The 19,640-nt window shown below is 50.7% G+C and overlaps 2 protein-coding genes across 2 annotated transcripts; both read left to right on the top strand.

Moving 5' to 3' along the window:
* Positions 1-9,459: 9,459 nt before the first annotated feature.
* Positions 9,460-11,753, top strand: LOC139832797 (L-type lectin-domain containing receptor kinase SIT2-like). The gene has a single exon (XM_071822683.1). The coding sequence runs from the start codon at positions 9,546-9,548 to the stop codon at positions 11,547-11,549; it is 2,004 nt and encodes a 667-aa protein (XP_071678784.1). The 5' UTR covers positions 9,460-9,545; the 3' UTR covers positions 11,550-11,753.
* A 4,224-nt stretch (positions 11,754-15,977) lies between these two features.
* On the top strand, positions 15,978-18,225 carry LOC127329061 (L-type lectin-domain containing receptor kinase SIT2). Its single transcript, XM_051355608.2, has one exon. It carries the CDS (start codon positions 16,009-16,011, stop codon positions 18,025-18,027), a length of 2,019 nt encoding a protein of 672 aa, XP_051211568.2. The 5' UTR covers positions 15,978-16,008; the 3' UTR covers positions 18,028-18,225.
* Positions 18,226-19,640: the final 1,415 nt, after the last annotated feature.

Below are 19,640 nucleotides of genomic sequence, written 5' to 3'. Positions count from 1 at the left end.
TATCCAAGATCGTGCGGCTCCACTCAAATGCACCTGGATGCTTTGCATAGCTGTTGCCCTGGTTCCTCCTGTGAGCTTCACTGTCTCGAGATAATCAACTAGCCAATCCTCTGGATCTTGAAGGCCGTCGAACTTCTTGAAGTTGTCGGGTAACTTGAATCCTGAAGGGACTCGAGTTTTTCGGACTCTCCTCGTGAAACACGGCAGGCCACACATATCTTCGTCGTTAAGCTCTGGGGATTGCCGCTGTTCCCTTCTGCTTTGCCGCGCTCTGTCGGCCCTTGCCTGTGCTGCCGTGTCTCTTGCTCCACTTGGTCCTTCAGGTGCTGCCGCTGTTGCTGCTGCAGGTCGTGGACTATTTTGCCTTGCCGCTCCTTCGGGAGGTTGTGGGAATTAGAGGTTGTGGACTATTGCAGGTCTTTTGGACCCATCAAAGTTCATGGTCCAGGTTCTCGACAAGTCTGGGGGTCCTGTGTTTTGCAGCTCCATCCACTCTGCGATGAAGTCTGGCAGAACTTGCGACTTGATTGCTTTTCTTTTTTCATACGTGATGTCCCGAGGGGAAAGTTCTATTCCCCAAAGGGAGACACGACCCGTAGCTTCTGGATTGTTTAGTATATTTGACAAGGGAGCTTCATTGACCACTATGATCGGGTGTGCCGAAAAATAGTGGCGCAATTTTCGTGCTGTTGTGAACACTCCATATGCTAGCTTTTGGTACTGAGGGTACCTTTGTTTTGATGGCGATAAAACTTCGCTGACGAAGTATACTGGCCTCTGCACTCCGTGGAGTTTTCCTTCTTCCTCCCTTTCAACGACAAGGACTGTGCTTACTACCTGGGGTGTGGCCGCAATATACAGTAACAAAGGCTCCTTCTCTTTTGGCGCCACCAAGATGGGGGGTGTCGAGATTTTGCGTTTGAGGTCCTCAAAAGCTCTGTCCGCTTCTTCGTTCCACTGGAATTTATCTCCTTGCTTTATGAGGGCGTAAAATGGTAGCGCTTTTTCCCCTAGCCTGGCGACGAATCTGCTCAAGGCTGCAACTCGCCCAGTCAACTGCTGTATTTCTTTCAACTTTGTTGGCTTCCTCATTGTTACGATAGCTTGTATTTTATCGGGATTTGCTTCAATCCCTCTTGCTGAAACTAGAAACCCCGTGAAGTTCTCCTCTTTGGGACGCCGAAAGAACACTTCGTCGGGTTCAGTTTGAGGCAGAACTTGTCAAGGTTGTCGAAGGTTTCCTTGAGATCCTCGATCAGCGTTGCCCCCTTTTTTGATATTATGACGACATCATCGATGTATACTTGCACGTTCTTCCCAATCTGTGTCGCCAAACACTTCTGCATCATCCTCTGATATGTTGCTCCCGCATTTTTTAGACCAAAGGGCATTGTTCTGTAGCAAAACACGCCGTATGGTGTAATAAACGCGGTCTTTACTTCATCTTCTTCTTTCAATCTGATCTGGTTATAACCAGAATATGCGTCCAGGAAGGAAAGACGTTCACATCCAGCCGTGTAGTCGATAATTTGATCGATCCTCGGGAGGGGAAAGTGATCCTTTGGACAATGTTTATTGAGACACGTAAAGTCGACGCACATGCGAAGGACCTTAGTGTTTTTCTTCGGCACCAACACAGGATTTGCTACCCATGTGGCTTCTGTGAATATCTCTTTGATAAAACCAGCTTCTCGTAGTCGATTGATTTCGACAAAGCATAGCTTTGCGGTTTGGTTCAAAACGCCGCAAAGGTTGTTTGATTGGTCTCGCTAATGGATCCAAGTTTAGGTGGTGCTCGGCAAGTTCCTGGTACTCTGGCATGTCACCTGGACACCATGCGAAGATTTTCCAGTTCTCACGGAGGAACTCGACGAGCGCGCTTTCCTATGCGATATCCATGTCGTTTGCGATAGATGTCGTCTTTTTCGGGTCTGTCGGGTGAATCTGCACCTCCTTAGAATTTTTCTCGGTATTGAAAGTTGATTCTTTATTTGGCCTTCCAACGTCTGGCAGCACGTCGTAATCAGTCATGCTTTTTGACGCCAAATACTCGGCTTGCATCCCGAAAGTTTCTGATAGCCGATGAAAATCCTTGTCGCACTTATCGGCTAAGGCGAAGCTTCCTTTGACTGTGATTGGTCCCTTTGGTCCAGGCAATCTCCACAACAGGTATGTATAGTGTGGCACCGCCATAAATCTAGCATATGCTGGTCGTCCCAACAAAGCGTGGTATTGCGACGGAAAATCCACGACTTCAAATTCCAGCCTCTCGATTCTGTAATTTTCTCGGGTTCCAAACTGAACGTCGAGATTGATCTTCCCCAATGGATAACTTGGTTTCTCCGGTGTGATGCCGTGGAACCTTGTGTCTGTTGGCTTCAAGTTTGCTAAGGATATGTTCATCTTCCTCAATGTATCTGCATACATAAGGTTTAGAGGCTGCCGCCGTCTATGAACACTCGAGAGACATCAAATCCCGCAATAAGCCGCGAGAATAAGTGCCGACTGTCACGGTCGAGGAACTTCTTGCGGATGATCTGCTATGGTGAAGCCAATATCTTGTCCCGACCAATTAAGATACTCGACTGTTGGTGGAGGCATTTTTCTGCCATAAACACTGTCGTGAGATTACTTTCTCGAGCTCTATTGGATGGCCTTCCCTTCGAATCATCGACACTGCTCCGTTGGAGTTAGGATCAACATAGGGTGGTGGTGGAGGTGCTGCCGCTATTCTGAGCTGATGCCGATTGTCGTCTGTAATCGCGGGAGGAGGCGGCAAGTGAATCTCGCTCCTGGGTTCTCGAGGATTTCTCTGTGTTGCCCGCGCGTTAGCGTGCTCTGCATACCTTAGCATTGCCTGAAAATTTTGACAGTCTTTCTGCAGGTGCCCTGACTGTCTTTTATCATTACTGTCGAGGAAAAAGTGCATCTGACACGGCCCATTCATCATCTCTTCAGGGGACACGAAAGGCCTTGGGAACCTAGGCCCGTTATTTTGCCTGTTGTTGCGAGGATCATCCCTGTTATCACCTCGCTGTTCACTGCTTCTCTGATAATCATCTCTGTTGTTTCCTCCTGTGTTTGCCCGAAAACCTGCCGAAATTTGCCCTGGAGCGTCATAGTTCGGGTACTGCCGAGGAAATCGTCGCCTCGGTTGATAATTTCGACCACGGTCCTCCTCTGGCGACCTGTGCCGTTTGTTGTGGACAGCGTCTTCTCCATCTGCCCATCTGTTTGCTATCTCCATTAACGCGGATACTGTTTTTGGATTGGTCCTTCCCAAGTCCCCGACAAAATCTCCACGCCTGATTCCTGCGACAAACGCATCTATTGCTCTCTCGTCAGATATATTTTCTGCCGAGTTTTTGATGATGTTCCACCTTTGGATATACTTTCTCATTGGCTCATCTGGCTTTTGTCGACATGCTCTCAACTCTTCTAACGACGCATGTTTTTTTGCACGTGGATCTGAAGTTCTTGACGAACACGTCCTCGAAACTTTCCCAACTGTCGATAGATCCTGGAGTAAGTTTCTTTATCCAAGATCGTGTGGCTCCACTCAAATGCACCTGGATGCTTTGCATAGCTGTTGCCCTGGTTCCTCCTGTGAGCTTCACTGTCTCGAGATAATCAACTAGCCAATCTTCTGGATCTTGAAGGCCGTCGAACTTCTTGAAGTTGTCGGGTAACTTGAATCCTGAAGGGACTCGAGTTTTTCGGACTCTCCTCGTGAAACACGGCAAGCCACACATATCTTCGTCGTTAAGCTCTGGGGATTGCCGCTGTTCCCTTCTGCTTTGCCGCGCTCTGTCGACCCTTGCCTGTGTTGCCATGTCTCTTGCTCCACTTGGTACTTCAGGTGCTGCCGCTGTTGCTGCTGCAGGTCGTGGACTATTTTGCCTTGCTGCTCCTTTGGGAGGCGTTGATAAAAACGCTGTCCCCATAGCTCCAACTCCTGCTACCGCCATATTGTATAGTGTTTCCCTTGGATCACCTGGAGGTGGTTTAGATGCCAGGATAAAAGCATGTGTCACCATATACCCAGCCTCTGGTGTCTTAGGGATGATGTTTCCTCTTGTATCTATCGACATGAAGGACATGTCGAGGTTTTGGACCAAGTGCTCTCTTTCTGCCTCTGGTATATGTTGCAACCTTGATCTTGCTCTGTTCCGCGCCTCCCTGTGGCTATCACCCGAAGTTCTAGATTGTCGACTTAGATCTGCCCTTCTCCTGCTAGATGCAGAAGCTGCCTCCTTTCTTCTGTTTAACTCAGCTGTCTGTTTTTCCAATTCTCTTGCAGCTCGTGCGAGCCTATATTGATATGCTTGCAATTCCTCTGGTGTGGCTGTGGTGGCCATTGGTTCTGAACCGTTCATAGCTCTCGCGGCTCTATCCCATGCTGCTTGCGAAAGTTGAACTCTGTCTCGCGGCTGCGGCCCGACGTATTTATTGCCCAGGCCTTGTCGCAGATTGGAGGGATCGACGTATGGATTTCCCAGATCGTCGAAAGCCTCCGACGTTTCCTCTTGATCTTCAATGGCATAAATCTGATGATATTTTGTATTCAGATCTATGTTGGGTTTGGTGACATCATCGTTGAGATTGATGAAGACCTTGCCCACTGTGATAGATTTGTCGATGAAGTCGTAACTGTCGACATCGCTTGAGCCATCGCTTATATATGAGTCCGCAGATGACTCAAACGACATGTCGCTGAAGATCTTGGCGAGTTTCTCTCTTGCTCTGGTGCCGACGTAGCGTGTCGACGAAGTTTCTTCTTCTCCTGACTCGGTTGACGATGTATAGCTTGAAAAATCGGAATCGACCGCCGACGATCCCGACGAAATCGGAATTTCGACACGATACGATCCTTCCTTCTCGACGCGAAATTGAAACCTTCCGAACGTCATCTCCATGGGCTCCGCCAGATACGCATATGCATCCAAACGGGAGGGTGGGTGAGGAACAAAATCGACAGGACCCGACGACGATACGTTTACCTCGATCCATTGCGTTGCTTGCGGTTGACGATGTCGAAGATCTTGAACGTGCCATCGAGATCAGATCCTTACGCCTCTAATCCCCACAGACGGCGCCAATTGACAAGGTATCAACTTGTCAATGCCTATGGATTGTAGGCTAGGGTTTAGTTGGAAGTAGAGGGCAAGTAGATCTCGAAGGTTTCAGCCGAAAAGTACTCGACGATTATGAAAACTAGGGTTTGTAAACAATGATTCGATGATCTCTTCGTCCCTCGACTCCCCCTTTTTTATAGGAGGCGGAGCCGAGGGTTTCGTTTTGTACAAGTTACAGAGTCCGGGACGGTTTCTAACTCATCCCGCCAGATTACAAATAACACTTCCTAATACAACTCTAACTTTCCTTAATATATCTTGGGCTCCCGAATCTTCTTATTCTTCGGGTAGTGGGCCTTCAGTAAACCCCAGGTACTATCTTCGGCAGGCCCATTTGGGATGCCTATGTCACATGGTGCTTGATATTTGGGAGATAATATACATCTGATACAATTTACGTACTCCTAGATGATTTGATTACGTTTTCTCTCTTCAATGCGTAAATAGACAACTGATAGAGTGGATATTAGATGCAAATTTACTATTTATTTTATTGTATGCAAACAAGCATCTTAACATATACTATATAAATCCGTTACACATGTAGGTAAATGTCCATGCACTGTACTTTTAGTCCCTAAACCGTGATTATGGGAAAGGAGACATAATTGATTGGGGTAGTATGGTCCCACCGAATAAAATGTTTTGACAAACACATATCTTTGTTATTACACATTATTACTATCTTTTTATACACGTGAATATTGACATATACTAAGATATGTTGCAACCTTAATTTATCGTGGCAGAACTAAAATGGAACAACTTTGGGACAAATTTAGGCGGTACCGATGTCTTAAGCAAAAGTTGGTTTTCTTCACTCCTGATGCAACGCACGGGTATGTTTGCTAGTTACTCCAAGATCTAGATCTACCAAGATCCCCTCACTTGGAGAGAGATTCAATTAGTGGAACACTAGATCTAGATCTCCTCTCTCCTTCCTCAAAAAGATGCAAGAAATAGTGGGGGGATCAAGAGGATGGTAAATCTCTTCAAGGTCAACAATGGAGGAGAGAGAGTAGGTGACAAGAACTAGTGTGGACGGAGGTGGAAGAGGAGTATAAATAGGGGCCCGAAAATATGACTGTTGGGGGCTGGAAAACGGTCAGATTTCGCGCAAAACCAGTACTACCGCTTGTTAAAATGGTACTACCGTTTGCGTCAAAACTGTGCAGAAACTAAGCAAAACTCAAGCCAAACCAGTAGTACTGTACTACCGCTTGTGTTTAAAACTGAGCGAATATGAAGAAGAGAGAGAAACGGGAGCAGCAGCAGACAGCATCAGCGTGGCAGCGGGTGGGGCCAGGCAGCAGCACAGCACGCGCCGCGCAGCGGCAGCAGCAGGTCAAGCAGCGAGCGGGCGCCGGTTAACGCCTGGCGGGCCTGCTCGGGCGAGCGGCAGCGATCGAGCAAGGCTCGCAGGTCGCAGCGGCGCGAGCGCGAGAGCGTGGCCGGCGGGCAGGCCAGGCAGTGGGGCGGGCGCGGCCGGGCCGCGTGGAGGTGGGCCAGCCTGTGCAGCGGCCCAGTGCGGCGCGGCGTTGGGCTGGTGAGGGCGAGCGGGCTCTGCGTAGTGGTGGGCTGGCGGCTTGGTGAGGGAAGGTGGGCTGTGGCATGCGAGATGGTGACCAGGCCAGCCGGCCGGATCCAGTGGCTCGCAGAGCCAATTAGGGTACTGGGCCGGTACCCACAAGGAAGTACAGGCCGGCCCAAAACCCTTTTTCTTTTTTTTTTAAACCGCATACGAAAATGCAATATTTTTGGCTAGGAAACTCGGAATGCAGCGAAACCAATTTTGCTAGAAAGAGGACGACAAGAGCTACCTCTACACAAGGTGAAAACATGGAAACGAGTGGATGATGATTTTCTTATGGTCATAGAGGTGTAACCTCTCAATATGGTAAATCGGGAAAATCATCACCCTCGAACATGCAACATGATGCATCCGGAATCCGTTTCCGATGAGCTAGAGCTTGTCATGAGAATGAACACAAGCTCTAAAACATCTCATGGATAAAAATTAAGAACAACCAAGAAACACGATGCAATGCATGCAAGGTTTGAGCTCTCTCTGATGATGCGACCTACTATCCTATCGAGCACAAACCTTAACCTTGCGCGTTACTCTCGAGTCAGCAAGCTCCGTATTCATCCTCATCAATCTTGTACGTGACATCGTCTTCCTCCAACATACACACCACCGTCTTCTTCGATCTTGTACGCACGTCACCGTCTTCATCCATCTTCTACGCCGTCTTCATCTCTCTTCATCTTCAACACCGTCTTCGTCTCTCTTCAACATCGTCTTCGTCATTGTACTCCATCTTCTCCATCTTGCAACCTTGAGACCAACACATGGCTATGGACTCGACCTAAGATAGATTCTCAATGCAACCGTTAGTCCATAGGAATTGTCATCAATTACCAAAACCACACATGGGGGCTCCATGTTCTTTCAACCTTCTACCGCCATTTTGTCATGTAGGAGGCCGGTTTTAGTTTAAGTTTAAGTTATCCCATCGCCGAATTCAAATATATGTACGAATTCGGCCTATTTATGTATGAACTCGCCTATAATATGTTAAATATCATTAAATTGCGCTATGTTTGAACGAGTTTCGCCCAAATTTGTCTGAAATCGCCGTATTTCATCAAAATACTTTCATCCATCGTGGGCTCGCGGCTGAAAAAATGGGCCTCCCCATGCCAATTTTTACATCCATCCGACGCTATTTAGCGCCGGATTTCGGCGTGGGGAACCCCAACGGCTGGGATGCTCTTACAAATTGAAGGCTAAGCCCAACTAACAACTTAAGGAAATAACTAACTTGAGATTCAAGAAATATCTCTAAGAGATCTAATTAGGAAATAACTAATTAGGATACGTATCCCTTATATTATATGTTGTGAACTCCTCCTTAGTAGCCTTAGAGCATCTATAGCGGAGCCCTTATTTTTCGGAACTGAAAAAATGAAGTTTAGTCTCCCGAAAATCAAATTGCAAACGGTTTAGGAGGTGGCACAGAACAACACCCGTATTTAGAACCGAAAAACGCAAATTCAAATTTTGCTGGTAACTGATCATCGCAAACAAGTTATAAAAATGAAATTAAAACTACGTAGTTGCATATTTGCATAGTTGCGATCGCAAAAGAGACTACATTTAGTCTGGTCACCGACGACCAGCTCCTAAACTTACCTAATTTCGCCCGTCGGTGACCTCCTGTACGCCCGGCGGAGGACTACGCCGTCGGCGGCCTACTCAGAGTCGAGGTCGGCGACCTCCTGCTTCACGTGGCGGACGGCCGCCTCCTTCTGCGCCACCTCGTAAGCGTGCATGGCACGGACGGCTTCCGACACCTCGCGGCGGAAGCGCGCGCGCCTCGGCCTCTGGGATGACGACGACTTGTTGGATCATCGTCGCCTCCTCCTCGTTATTGAGGACGTAGTCCCCCGATTGGAGGATGGTGCGCACCGACGCCTCCTCCTCCTCCTCGCTGCTGCTGTCGGCGATTGGTGGCGCTAGCGCACGGCCGAACGCGCCGGAGGAAGACCCCTCGCCACTATTGGCGTAGCGGGTGAGTTTCCCCGGCGGTGTCAGGCCCTAGTTGGTCCATCGCCGCGCGCCCTCCGAGCGGTTCCATTTCCGCCGCTCGGCCTCGGAGTGGAAGACGAGGGACGTGGCGGCGAGTTGCTCCCGCCAATCCGCCCGCCTCCCCTCCCGCCGCTGCTCGCGCCAGCCATGCGTTCACGGTGGAGGTGGAGGAAGTGGAGATGCGGCGGCGGCAAGGGCGCAATTGCTCGCCGGAAGTCGAAGCACGTGTAGCGGAGGAAGCGGACGCGGCGGCGGGAGTAGGGTTTTGGACTCGGCGGCCTGTATATATACGGGGCGAGCCTCACGTTTCTCGAGCCCCCGAGAAACTTTTACGGGCCGGTTCACCGATTCGAGCTCCGTTCTGCGACGCTTTTGGCCTGAACCCGTAAATCCGCAACAAAACGCGGGTTTCTGTTAGAGATGCTCTTACTGCGCCTCCTGTAGGTCTGGCCCCACATAACATAAGCAGGTTAGCACCTTGTAATAAATCTTGGCCGTTTGAGGCTTTATTAATTTAAAAGTTGGATACTTGTGCCTTCTGTTTAAAATATATAGTCCGAGTGTGACATAAAAAAGTAGTCTTACTGTCAATCGTTGAATCTTACATGATGAAGAGGTGGGCCGATCCTAATTACTTGATGGATCGCGACATCTGTTGAAAAGCTGAAGTGTGGCCTGTCCGTTGCCAGCCTCCAGCGCAATGCCAACAAAGAGGCAGTGCTACTGCGCAAGCATTGTTACACACGATACTATTAGAGAGTAGTCCGCGTCTTCTGCTGGGACACGCACTAATCCCTCATCTTCGTTTGCCTCCCAACATGAAGTTCACCCTTGTCCACCTTCTCTTCCTCTGCCTTAATCTAGCAGCCTACACCACCGGCGACGACCAATTCGTCTACTCCGGTTTCTCTGGCGCAAACCTCACCTTCGACGGCGCAGCCACGGTCACTCCAGGCGGCCTCCTCCAGCTCACCAACGGGACAGACCAGCAGAAAGGCCACGCTTTCTACCCGACTCCGCTAAACTTCACCAGGTCTCGTGGCGGAGAGGTGCAGTCCTTCTCGGCCTCCTTCGTGTTCGCCATCTTGTCCATCTACACCGATCTGAGCGCCCACGGCATGGCCTTGGTCGTGGCGTCGAGCAAGAACTTCTCCTCCGCTCTGCCTGGCCAGCTCCTTGGCCTCACGGACATCCAAAACAACGGCAACGACAGCAACCACTTCTTCGCCGTGGAGCTGGACACGATCCAAAACAAGGAGTACAACGACCTCAACGCCAACCATGCCGGCGCTAACGTCAACGGTCTCACATCGCTGCAGTCCTACTACGCCGGTTACTTCGATGACAAGGATGGTAACTTCCGCAACCTGAGTCTGATTAGCCGCCAGGCCATGCAAGTGTGGGTGGATTATGACCACAAGGTTGCGCAGATCGCTGTGACCATGGCTCCCATCAAGATCGGCAGACCTGTAAAGCCATTGTTCACAGCCACCTACAACCTCACAGCTGTGGTCACAGACGACGCATACGTCGGTTTCTCCTCTGCGACCGGCACATTCGACGTGCGACACTATGTACTTGGTTGGAGCTTTGCCATGAACGGCCCTGCTCCGGCCATCGACATCTCCAAGCTACCAAATCTTCCGCGTGTAGGACCGAAGCCACGATCCAAGGTATTGGAAATAGTTTTGCCAATAGCAAGTGGAGTGTTCGTCCTCATCCTGGGCACCATTGTTGTCCTCGTACTGCAAAGGCGTTTTAGGTACGCCGAGCTACGGGAAGATTGGGAGGTTGAATTCGGGCCACGACGATTCGCATACAAGGATTTGTACCGTGCAACAGGAGGTTTTAACAACACACACCTGTTAGGAATTGGAGGATTCGGCAGGGTATACAAGGGTGTCCTTCCAGCGTCTGAGGTGGAGATTGCTGTGAAGAAGGTGTCACACGACTCAAAGCAGGGCATCAAGGAATTCATTGCAGAGGTGGTTAGCATAGGACGTCTCCAACACCGCAATCTTGCACCATTACTTGGTTACTGCCGACGAAAAAGTGAGTTGTTTCTGGTCTACGAGTACATGTCAAATGGAAGTGTTGACAAGTACCTGCACGGCAGAGAAGGCAAACCAATTCTGAATTGGGCTCGTAGGTGGCATATCATCAAAGGCATTGCATCATGCTTGGTCTACCTTCATGAAGAGTGGGAAAAAGTTGTAATCCATCGGGACATCAAAGCCAGCAATGTCCTCCTGGATAGCGACATGAACGGAAGGCTTGGTGACTTTGGCCTTGCAAGATTGTACGACCACGACACTGATCCGCAGACCACACATGTGGTTGGAACGATAGGATACCTAGCTCCAGAGCTAGGACACACTAGCAAAGCGACCCCTCTTACTGACGTATTTGCTTTTGGAGTATTCATTCTTGAAGTTACTTGTGGGCAGAGGCCTGTCAACAATGCAAGCTTACAGGAGAGCCAAGTGCTGCTGGTCGAACGGGTGCTCGAGCAATGGAGCAAGGAATCGCTCCTCGATACCGTGGATAAGCGGCTTGAGGGCAACTACGACGCTGCCGAGGCATGTGTGGCTCTCAAGCTAGGCCTGCTATGCTCTCACCCATTCGCGAATGCAAGACCATCTATGCGGGAAGTGATGCAGTACCTTGAGGGGGACATGCCGCTGCCGGAGATGACACCGACGGATTTAAGTTTTCAGATGATGGCCATAATGCAGAATGGAGGATTTGACCAATTCATCATGGCATATCCTTCATCGTCAGCGAGTATTGAAAGCACGTCTCTAATTTCAGTTGGAAGGTGACATGCACCGTGATGCTGATCCGGACCCTGCGACACTACCATTCAGTGCATCAACATATATGTAATTTGTAACGGTTGTCATGTAATAGAACTCTTAGCAAGAGTAATACTTTTTATTTTGAAAATACCTAATGTAATAAGTGGTAGAATCTTTTTAGAAAGAAATTTTATTTATATAAATAAAATATCAATGCCTATGCACCCACTCGGTCTGTCCATGAAAATCAAGGCCACCAAACTACTAAGATCGAGGGCAAGGCCAAGCTTCTCCATACCAAGCACCACAAGTACGACCAATTCCTTATGCCAACACACAGAGCTCCAGATGACGAAAGACTGCGATTTGGCTGCCCGTGGCTTCATCAGTATGAAGCTCCTAATTTTCGCTATCCTCTGCGATACCCACTTCAGAAGTTCAACACCGCAAGATGGTAGATCCCCATCGAGGAGAGAACACGGCTTGCCCCTTCCCACAATCTTCCATGCGTGCCCCGAATTTGTCTACCCCGATAGGTGCAATGAAATGCACCACACCACAACGAGAAAATCGCCAAAGTCAATCTGCTCCACTGAGTAGCAAACCGGGAAGGTCTCCAACTTTGCCAGGTTCATGGCAGGTCACTAGCGTCTCCAAAGGTGTGCAAGATTGCGCACATTGCCTTTAGAGCATCTCCAGCCGCATCCCCAAAATCGTCCCCCAAACCGCGCCGGATTGAGCGTTTGGGGGACGTGTTTTGTTCGTGTCGCCTTTGGGGGACGTCGCTCCCCAGCCGCGTCCCCCAAACGCCTCCCCCAAACATTTAAAATACTTTTTTGACATTTTTATTTCAATTTCCACAAACTAATACATAATTGGGAACGTGGTTTACATGAAGACACGGTTTGGAACATGGTTTTCCACAAACTAATACATAGTTTGAACCATGGTAGACACAAATATAAAATTTTGCAAAGAAACTAAACCTAACTAGGCCGTGCATCGAAGGTTCCATGTGTTCGCTGCTAAGAAAGAACACTCGAGGGCACACCCAATCACCTAAACTGGAAAATCCAGCGGGAGGATGGTGCCCTTGTTGGTTCTACCGATGAGGTGAACATCCAGAAACTTCTGTGCACGTGTTCGCTGCGAAGAAACAACACTCAATCGTCCTCCTCATCGGTGCTGTCGCCGTGGTAGTCCCGGCGGTAGCGTGTCTCGTCGAAGACCTTGACGCTCATGTCCCTGTCGCCGAAGTAGGAGAACAGGAGGATGAAGCCGGCTTCGAGGCTGTGGTGTCGCGCGAACTTCTCTCAGCCGATGTTGAGGTACATCTTGTCGCGCGCATCGTAGATCACGTCGACGATCCACCGGTAGTAGCCGCACGCAGCCTCCCGCAGATGCATCGTGCACGGGCGGTCGTCGCCGGCGACGTAGTCGGCGAAGGAGTCCGGCAGCCTCTGGATGCTGCGCGGGTCGCCCTTGAGGACGAGGACGAACTCGAACAGCACGTCCGGCTCCACGTCCATCTCCAACGATGAAGCCGACGGCGTGGGAGGCGACGGTGAGCGTTCAGCTCTGCCGCGGCCACGACCACGACCACGGCCGCGAGGTCGGCCTCCGCATCTACCAGACATAGCGTCGAGTCTTGTTGAGATGGTGGTGACTAGGGTTTGGGAGAGAGGCGCTAGGGTTTGTGTGTGAGAGGGACGATGAGAGGCGGCCCTTTTATAGGCCGGAGGGAGGCGGAGGAGCGGTGGCGCTCATTAACGCCGGCACGCAGAGCTAGGCGCGACGGGACGCGTCACCGCGGCTCTGCGGGAACTGCACCGTTGCTGCGCGCCAATAACTTCCGTCGCGAGGTAGGCGATAGTTAGGTTAAAATTTATTGTGCCGCTAACGAGTCGGCCCCGCCACTCTCCGCCTCGCTTTTCGGTGTGTCCGGCGTCCCCGGTGCGTTCCCTGTGGGACGGGGACAGGCTCGGGACGCCGGACACCGTATGGGAGCGTGCCGGACAAAAATGGGCTTTGGGGGACGCGACTGGAACGGTTTTTTGGTCCGGCGCGCCCCAAAATCCTTTTGGGAGACGCTTTGAAGAACGCGGCTGGAGATGCTTTTATGTCCTTCATTTCAGACACATCTCACCTGTCTAGAGGTGAAGTGCTGAAGAATGCCACTATCCATGGCCGTGCGGAACAAAAATATGCACACGGCATGAGATAGTAGAAACTCTATCTTTAGACTTCATTTATTAGTTACATAAACGTGGCATACTACCTGGAAACTTCAAGTTACATAGAAATGTCCAAACATGCACAATCTATCACTTCAACTTATGTGGACCAGTAGCTAGAAAGCAAGGATCGCGTGACAAATGAAGATTCCATGGATAAGGGTGGCTGAGGACCGCTACACATTTTTCCAAAAGATACAGCCATGCTGCATTTATTGACTTGTAGATCAACTGGTAGACTATTCTGGTGAGATGTAAGGCACTAGTCAAAGTCACATACTCCTCATAGGCAAAGCCATGCTGCATTTATTGACTTGTAGATCAATCGGTAGACTATTCTGGTGAGATGTAAGACACTAGTCAAACTCACATACTCCCCATAGGCAAAGCCGTCAAAGTCATATAGGAGTAGTAGAACATGCAAAACTCAAATTGCCATCAAAGTCCAACTACCAAAACGTCATCATAGGGCGGCTCGGGTGGAAACACTAAGCCGCCGCCGCCTCTCCCCCCTCTTCCGATATTCCTCCTCCATGCCGCCGCAGGCACGCGCGGGGGTAAAGCCCGTGGTGCTCTGGGTGGCGGCATGCTCCCCTCTCGCGTCGCGCACGCAGAGGACGCGTGGGATCGACGATGGTGATCGATGGCCGGTAGCGGGGCTGTTCGGGGATCGGCGTGGTGGGGTACTATGCAGGATCCAGGGCGGCGGCCTCGGCCGGTGGTTATTCGGCGCAATGCACCTAGCTACCCTGGCGAGGGTTGCGGTGGCCGGGTGATACTTCGGCGATGCGGCCGGCAGCGGGGCTGTCCCCGACGGTTCCGGATCCGACATCTACGGCGCCGGGTCTTGCCTGGTGGTGGTCGATGGGTCCTCTATGCCTCTCCCTCCCGATGGCTCACGGTGGTGGCCTACTTCGGTGTTGGCGGTGGCGGCGGACGACTCGTCGATGGGTCTATGGTCGATGGCGGCCTCATTTTGCGTCGATGAGGTCGATCGCGGGCGACGACGTGGGGGCTAGCCGATCTTCCTAATAAAGGTGGTTGTTCTAGGGTTGTTCTTTTGCGAAGATGGTGACCTTCCTGAGGCCGGTCCTTCTTCATCTGGCTGGAGTGATGAGTTTTGGAAGGCTCCGCCGACGAATGTAACAGTGCACCTTATGCCTGGAGTTTGCTGGATCGGGTGGTATTCGGTCGTGCGCACCCATGCTTTTATTCCGACCGTTTGGTTTGGTTCTGGAGGAAGCAGCGTGAAGCTCGATGACATTCTGGTCCATGGTGAAATCAGAGGCGGAGGATTAGTAATGAAGGTTCAAGTCTCTACGATTTGTGATGTTGAGGGGCTTGCTTGGTGTTCTGGATTTCGCGGCAGTACGCAATTGGGGTCGGCAACGCAGATGAAGTTCAAAGTCTTACCTTTTAGGGTGAAAATCCAAGGTCTGGGGTTGTGCCTAGCAATGGCTTTGTTGAAGGCATTGTTTTGAGAGCTTTAGGATGAAAACCTAAGATCTTTTGATTGAGCGACGATGGCGCTTGTGAGTGTTTCCTTCTTAGAGGCATCGCTTTTGTAGAGTCTGGAGTTCATGTGTTGTCCTGGTGGTGGATGTATTGTTGTTGCTAGGGCTGGAATACCTTAGTAGTACTTTTTATTTCTTAGTTTTCCTTTTTTTTTTTAGTTGTGTGCATCCGTACTACTATTAGGGTATTGCGTTGTTGCAGAGGGTGAGTGTCTCTCAATATTACTATATTCCTTTTGTCGAGAAAAAAAAATATAGTCCCATTTCCTCCCGGAAAAAAACATGGAAGAGATCTGTCACCACATGAGTAGTTCTGACAGGCACTTCCATATATACATCTATATTTCTACATTCCTTCCATCTTCTCGTGGGCCTTTAAGACATATGAACTATCTTTGATTCATTCAAAGACGTGTAGTGTAAAGGCTGTAAGTCCCTCTTTTCTGAGAGAGAATTGCGGTCAGGTGTTGCCTAGTGGTTGCCGTCTAAATCAGGCAATTGATTCCATCACTACAAAAAAAAAAGATGTTGAAACTTCAACGTCGATCTTGACATAATTTCCAATATCTAATAGGAAGGAAATTGGACCTAGTGTTGCACTTTCTCTCGTAGATGGTGACGTATATCTTACTCGCGACTTGGTAAACATAATTAGTAATCCTATTTACGTACTCCTCTTTATACATCAGAAAAAGTATGATGCATATACTCCTAGTCGTTGGCCAAGCTCCAGACATGTATCCGATGGAGCGCACGTTGTTCCTACTACATGCCATCCCCTTCCTCGTTCTTCTTCACCTTGCAGCTTCCACAACCAGCAACGACCAATTCGTCTTCAATGGATTCGCTGGTGTTAACCTCACCCTCGATGGCAACGCCATGATCACACCAGACGGGCTCCTGGAGCTCACCAACGATACCGTCAATCTTGGCCACGCCTTTTACCCAACTCCACTGAGCTTGCAAAAGTTGCCCAACGGCACCGTGCAATCCTTCTCGCTCAGCTTCGTGTTCGCCATCCTCTCCGTCCACAACGGCATAAGTGCCGATGGCATGGCCTTCTTCATTGCTCCGACAAAGAACCTCTCCAACACATGGGCGCAGTACATGGGCCTCCTCAACAGCGGCAACAACGGCAACAAGAGCAACCACATGTTCGCGGTGGAGCTGGACACCACCCAGAATCAGGAGTTTCAAGACATCGACAACAACCACGTGGGCATCAACTTCAACAGCCTCAGCTCTTTGCAAGCCTACCCCGCTGGGTACTACGATGACAAGGCTGATGGATCCTTCAACAACTTGACTCTTATCAGTGGCAAGGCGATGCAGGTATGGGCTGACTATGATGGGGAATCCACACAGATCAATGTGTTCTTGGCTCCCATGGGATGGGCTAAACCGGTGAGGCCACTGCTTGCATCTTCCTACAACCTCTCCACAATTCTGAGAGACCCATCATACATCGGTTTCTCAGCCACAACCGGTGCAATCAGCACAATACACTGTGTTCTCGGCTGGAGCTTTGCCATTGATGGCCCTGCTCCAGCTATTGACATAGCTAAGCTCCCAAAGCTGCCACGGCTTGGTCCAAAGCCTCGCTCCAAGGTGTTGGAGATCACCCTGCCGATAGCCTCGGCCACATTCGTCCTTGCAGTAGGAGTTGTTATCATTGTATTTGTCCGCAAGAGATTCAGGTACAGAGAGCTGCGCGAAGATTGGGAGATTGATTTCGGGCCACACCGGTTCTCCTTCAAGGACTTGTTCCATGCAACGGAAGGGTTCAGGCAAAAGAATCTGCTTGGTGTGGGCGGGTTTGGCAAGGTGTACAAAGGTATGCTCCCAAAGTCCAAACTGGAAGTAGCGGTGAAGAGAGTGTCTCACGAGTCGAGGCAAGGGATGAAGGAGTTCATCGCTGAGGTTGTCAGCATTGGCCGCCTCAGACACCGCAACCTTGTGCCTCTGCTTGGGTACTGCCGAAGAAAAGGTGAACTTCTTTTGGTCTATGACTACATGTCGAATGGTAGCCTCAATCAGTATCTGTATTGTGAAAATGGTCGGGCATCACTGAACTGGGAGCAGAGGCTCCATATTATCAAGGGCATCGCATTTGGCTTGGTCTACCTTCACGAGGAGTGGGAGAAAGTCGTCATACACCGAGACGTTAAGCCAAGCAACGTGCTTCTAGATAGTGAAATGAACGGAAGGCTAGGCGACTTTGGTCTTTCAAGGTTGTACGATCATGGCACTGACCCACAGACCACACATATGGTTGGAACCATGGGGTACCTGGCTCCCGAGCTGGTACGCACGGGCAAGGCGTCCGCTCTTACAGACGTTTTCGCGTTTGGCGTATTTCTTCTCGAGATCGCTTCTGGGCAGAGACCTATCAAGCAAAATCCATTTGGGAACCAACATACATTGGTCGATTGGGTTATAGAGCGCTGGCATAATGGATCTCTCGTGGACACCCTGGATCCGAGACTCCAGGGTCAATACAACATCGATGAGGCATGTTTGGTGCTAAAGCTAGGCCTTCTCTGCTCCCACCCTTTTACCAGTGCAAGACCCACAATGCGGCAAGTCATGCAGTACCTCCAGGGTCATACACCGCTACCACAGCTAACAGCAGCACATTTCGGCTTCACTATGCAAGCTCTGGCGCAGAACAAAGGGTTGGAGTCCCCAAGTATGCCGTATCCTCAGCTATCGACCAGTTTTGCCACATTCTCTGGCCTCTCCGGAGGAAGATAGCTTATTATTTGGGATGGTATCTACACTTGGGATCTTATAGTCCCACTATAATCAGGACTGTCATGTACTCCCCCGAAATTCCCAATAAATGCTTTCGTAAATGGTATTCAGGTTTAACACATGATAAGATAGAGAAAGCATGTAGTCACATCTCATTCAGAAAATAGAAAAGCAATACACCAGGAACTGTTCCAACAACCTGCAGCAATCTGCAAGATTCTGCACTTGATTCAGCCCAAAAACGTGTAAAGGAAATGGAAGTTTGAAGAAGCAAAAAACGCTTCGGCCCGTCCTGTCGCTCCCCGTGGGCGACGGGCGGGCGATTCCCAAACCCTAGCCCCAGCCCCCTCCTTCCGCTCCCCCCGCCGCCGCCGCCGGCGTCAGCCGCCGGGCAAAGCCCAGGCGGTGCCGGCGGCGGCGGGCCTGGATCTTGCTTGTGTGGAGGTGGCACGGGGCCTCTCCCTCGGGCGGCGGAGATCCACTACGAGGAGTCGACGGCTCCTCGCGCGGCGGGCCGGCGTGCTGCGCGAGGCGGCTCCTCGAGGTCGAGGCGGCGGAGCTCGACGGTGTGGTCGCCTTCCTCGCGGGCGACGGCTGCGACGTCGTTGCTTCTACGGGACGCTGAGGCGGCGGTCTCAGAGAGAGGCGCCACTGGCTTGGCGGTGAGCAGTGCGCGTGGATGCGGGCCAGCACCCTCGGCCGTGCGGACGGCGAGGTGCTGTCGGGCGCTGGTCGTGGCGTGACGGCGGTTTCGCGTTCGCCGGCGCCATATCTGAAGGCCATCCTCCCCACTTCGTCCTAGGCCCACCCTGCATCTCCGGTACTGTCCATGGCGGCTCTCGTTCGCCGGATCTCTGGCCGGGTTAGGTGTTGGTTCTCGGGTTGTGAGAGAGGGAGAAATCCCTGGTCAGCCTCGCTGGTCCGACGGTGACGACACCTGCGGGCGCCGTGCATCCTTTGTTGGGGGGATGACCCCCGGTATACCAAAGGCATGCCAAACCAGATGGTTTGAGCCATCAAGATACCGGTTTAATGTTTATACCGGAGCACGAAGATAAGAATTTGGCTAAGTAAAGCTAAGCCGGTATCCCCAAGAGGGGTATACCGGAACCGGATAAAGAAGATACCGGGCTACCGGAAAGAAGAGAATGTCGGCAAGACTGGTCAAAGATTCTCTTCAGAGCTAGAAGACAAGGATGAGCTAAGCAAAGTGACTTTAATCGGAGCCCTGGCGCCAAAGAGAGGGGTGACGCTGAAAGAAACCGGAGGACGTCAGCGTCCCTGATTAAAGAAGACCCCGGCGTCATCCATGATTAAAGTAGCTTTGTAAAGTAGTTTGTCCAGTCAAAGATGCCATTAGGGTTTCTTGTTCTGTAAGCCACCCTCTCCCCTATATAAGGAGAGGGGGCACCGTCCTTCAGGGACACGCTCATGTACGCCCAGGAGATCGATCCCTAGAGAAATCCTGTATCCAGAAACCTGTAACCATGTTGAGATCAATGAAGCTAGCGATCTAGAGCAGAGTTCTTCCTCTTGTGTTTCTTCTTGCATACCGGCCTTTGGTTGTGTTCTTGAGGAAAGCATCCGGAAGTTCATCCCATCTAGTCGCAAAC

The sequence above is a fragment of the Lolium perenne genome, chromosome 6 (genome assembly GCF_019359855.2).
Source record: "Lolium perenne isolate Kyuss_39 chromosome 6, Kyuss_2.0, whole genome shotgun sequence".
Classification (NCBI taxonomy): domain Eukaryota; kingdom Viridiplantae; phylum Streptophyta; class Magnoliopsida; order Poales; family Poaceae; genus Lolium; species Lolium perenne.
This window is presented reverse-complemented; position numbering and strand designations above follow the sequence as displayed.

Bases quoted from the DNA above. Each gene is read 5' to 3' on its own strand.
- LOC139832797 (XM_071822683.1), top strand. From the start codon at position 9,546: ATGAAGTTCACCCTTGTCCACCTTCTCTTCCTCTGCCTTAATCTAGCA.
- LOC127329061 (XM_051355608.2), top strand. From the start codon at position 16,009: ATGTATCCGATGGAGCGCACGTTGTTCCTACTACATGCCATCCCCTTC.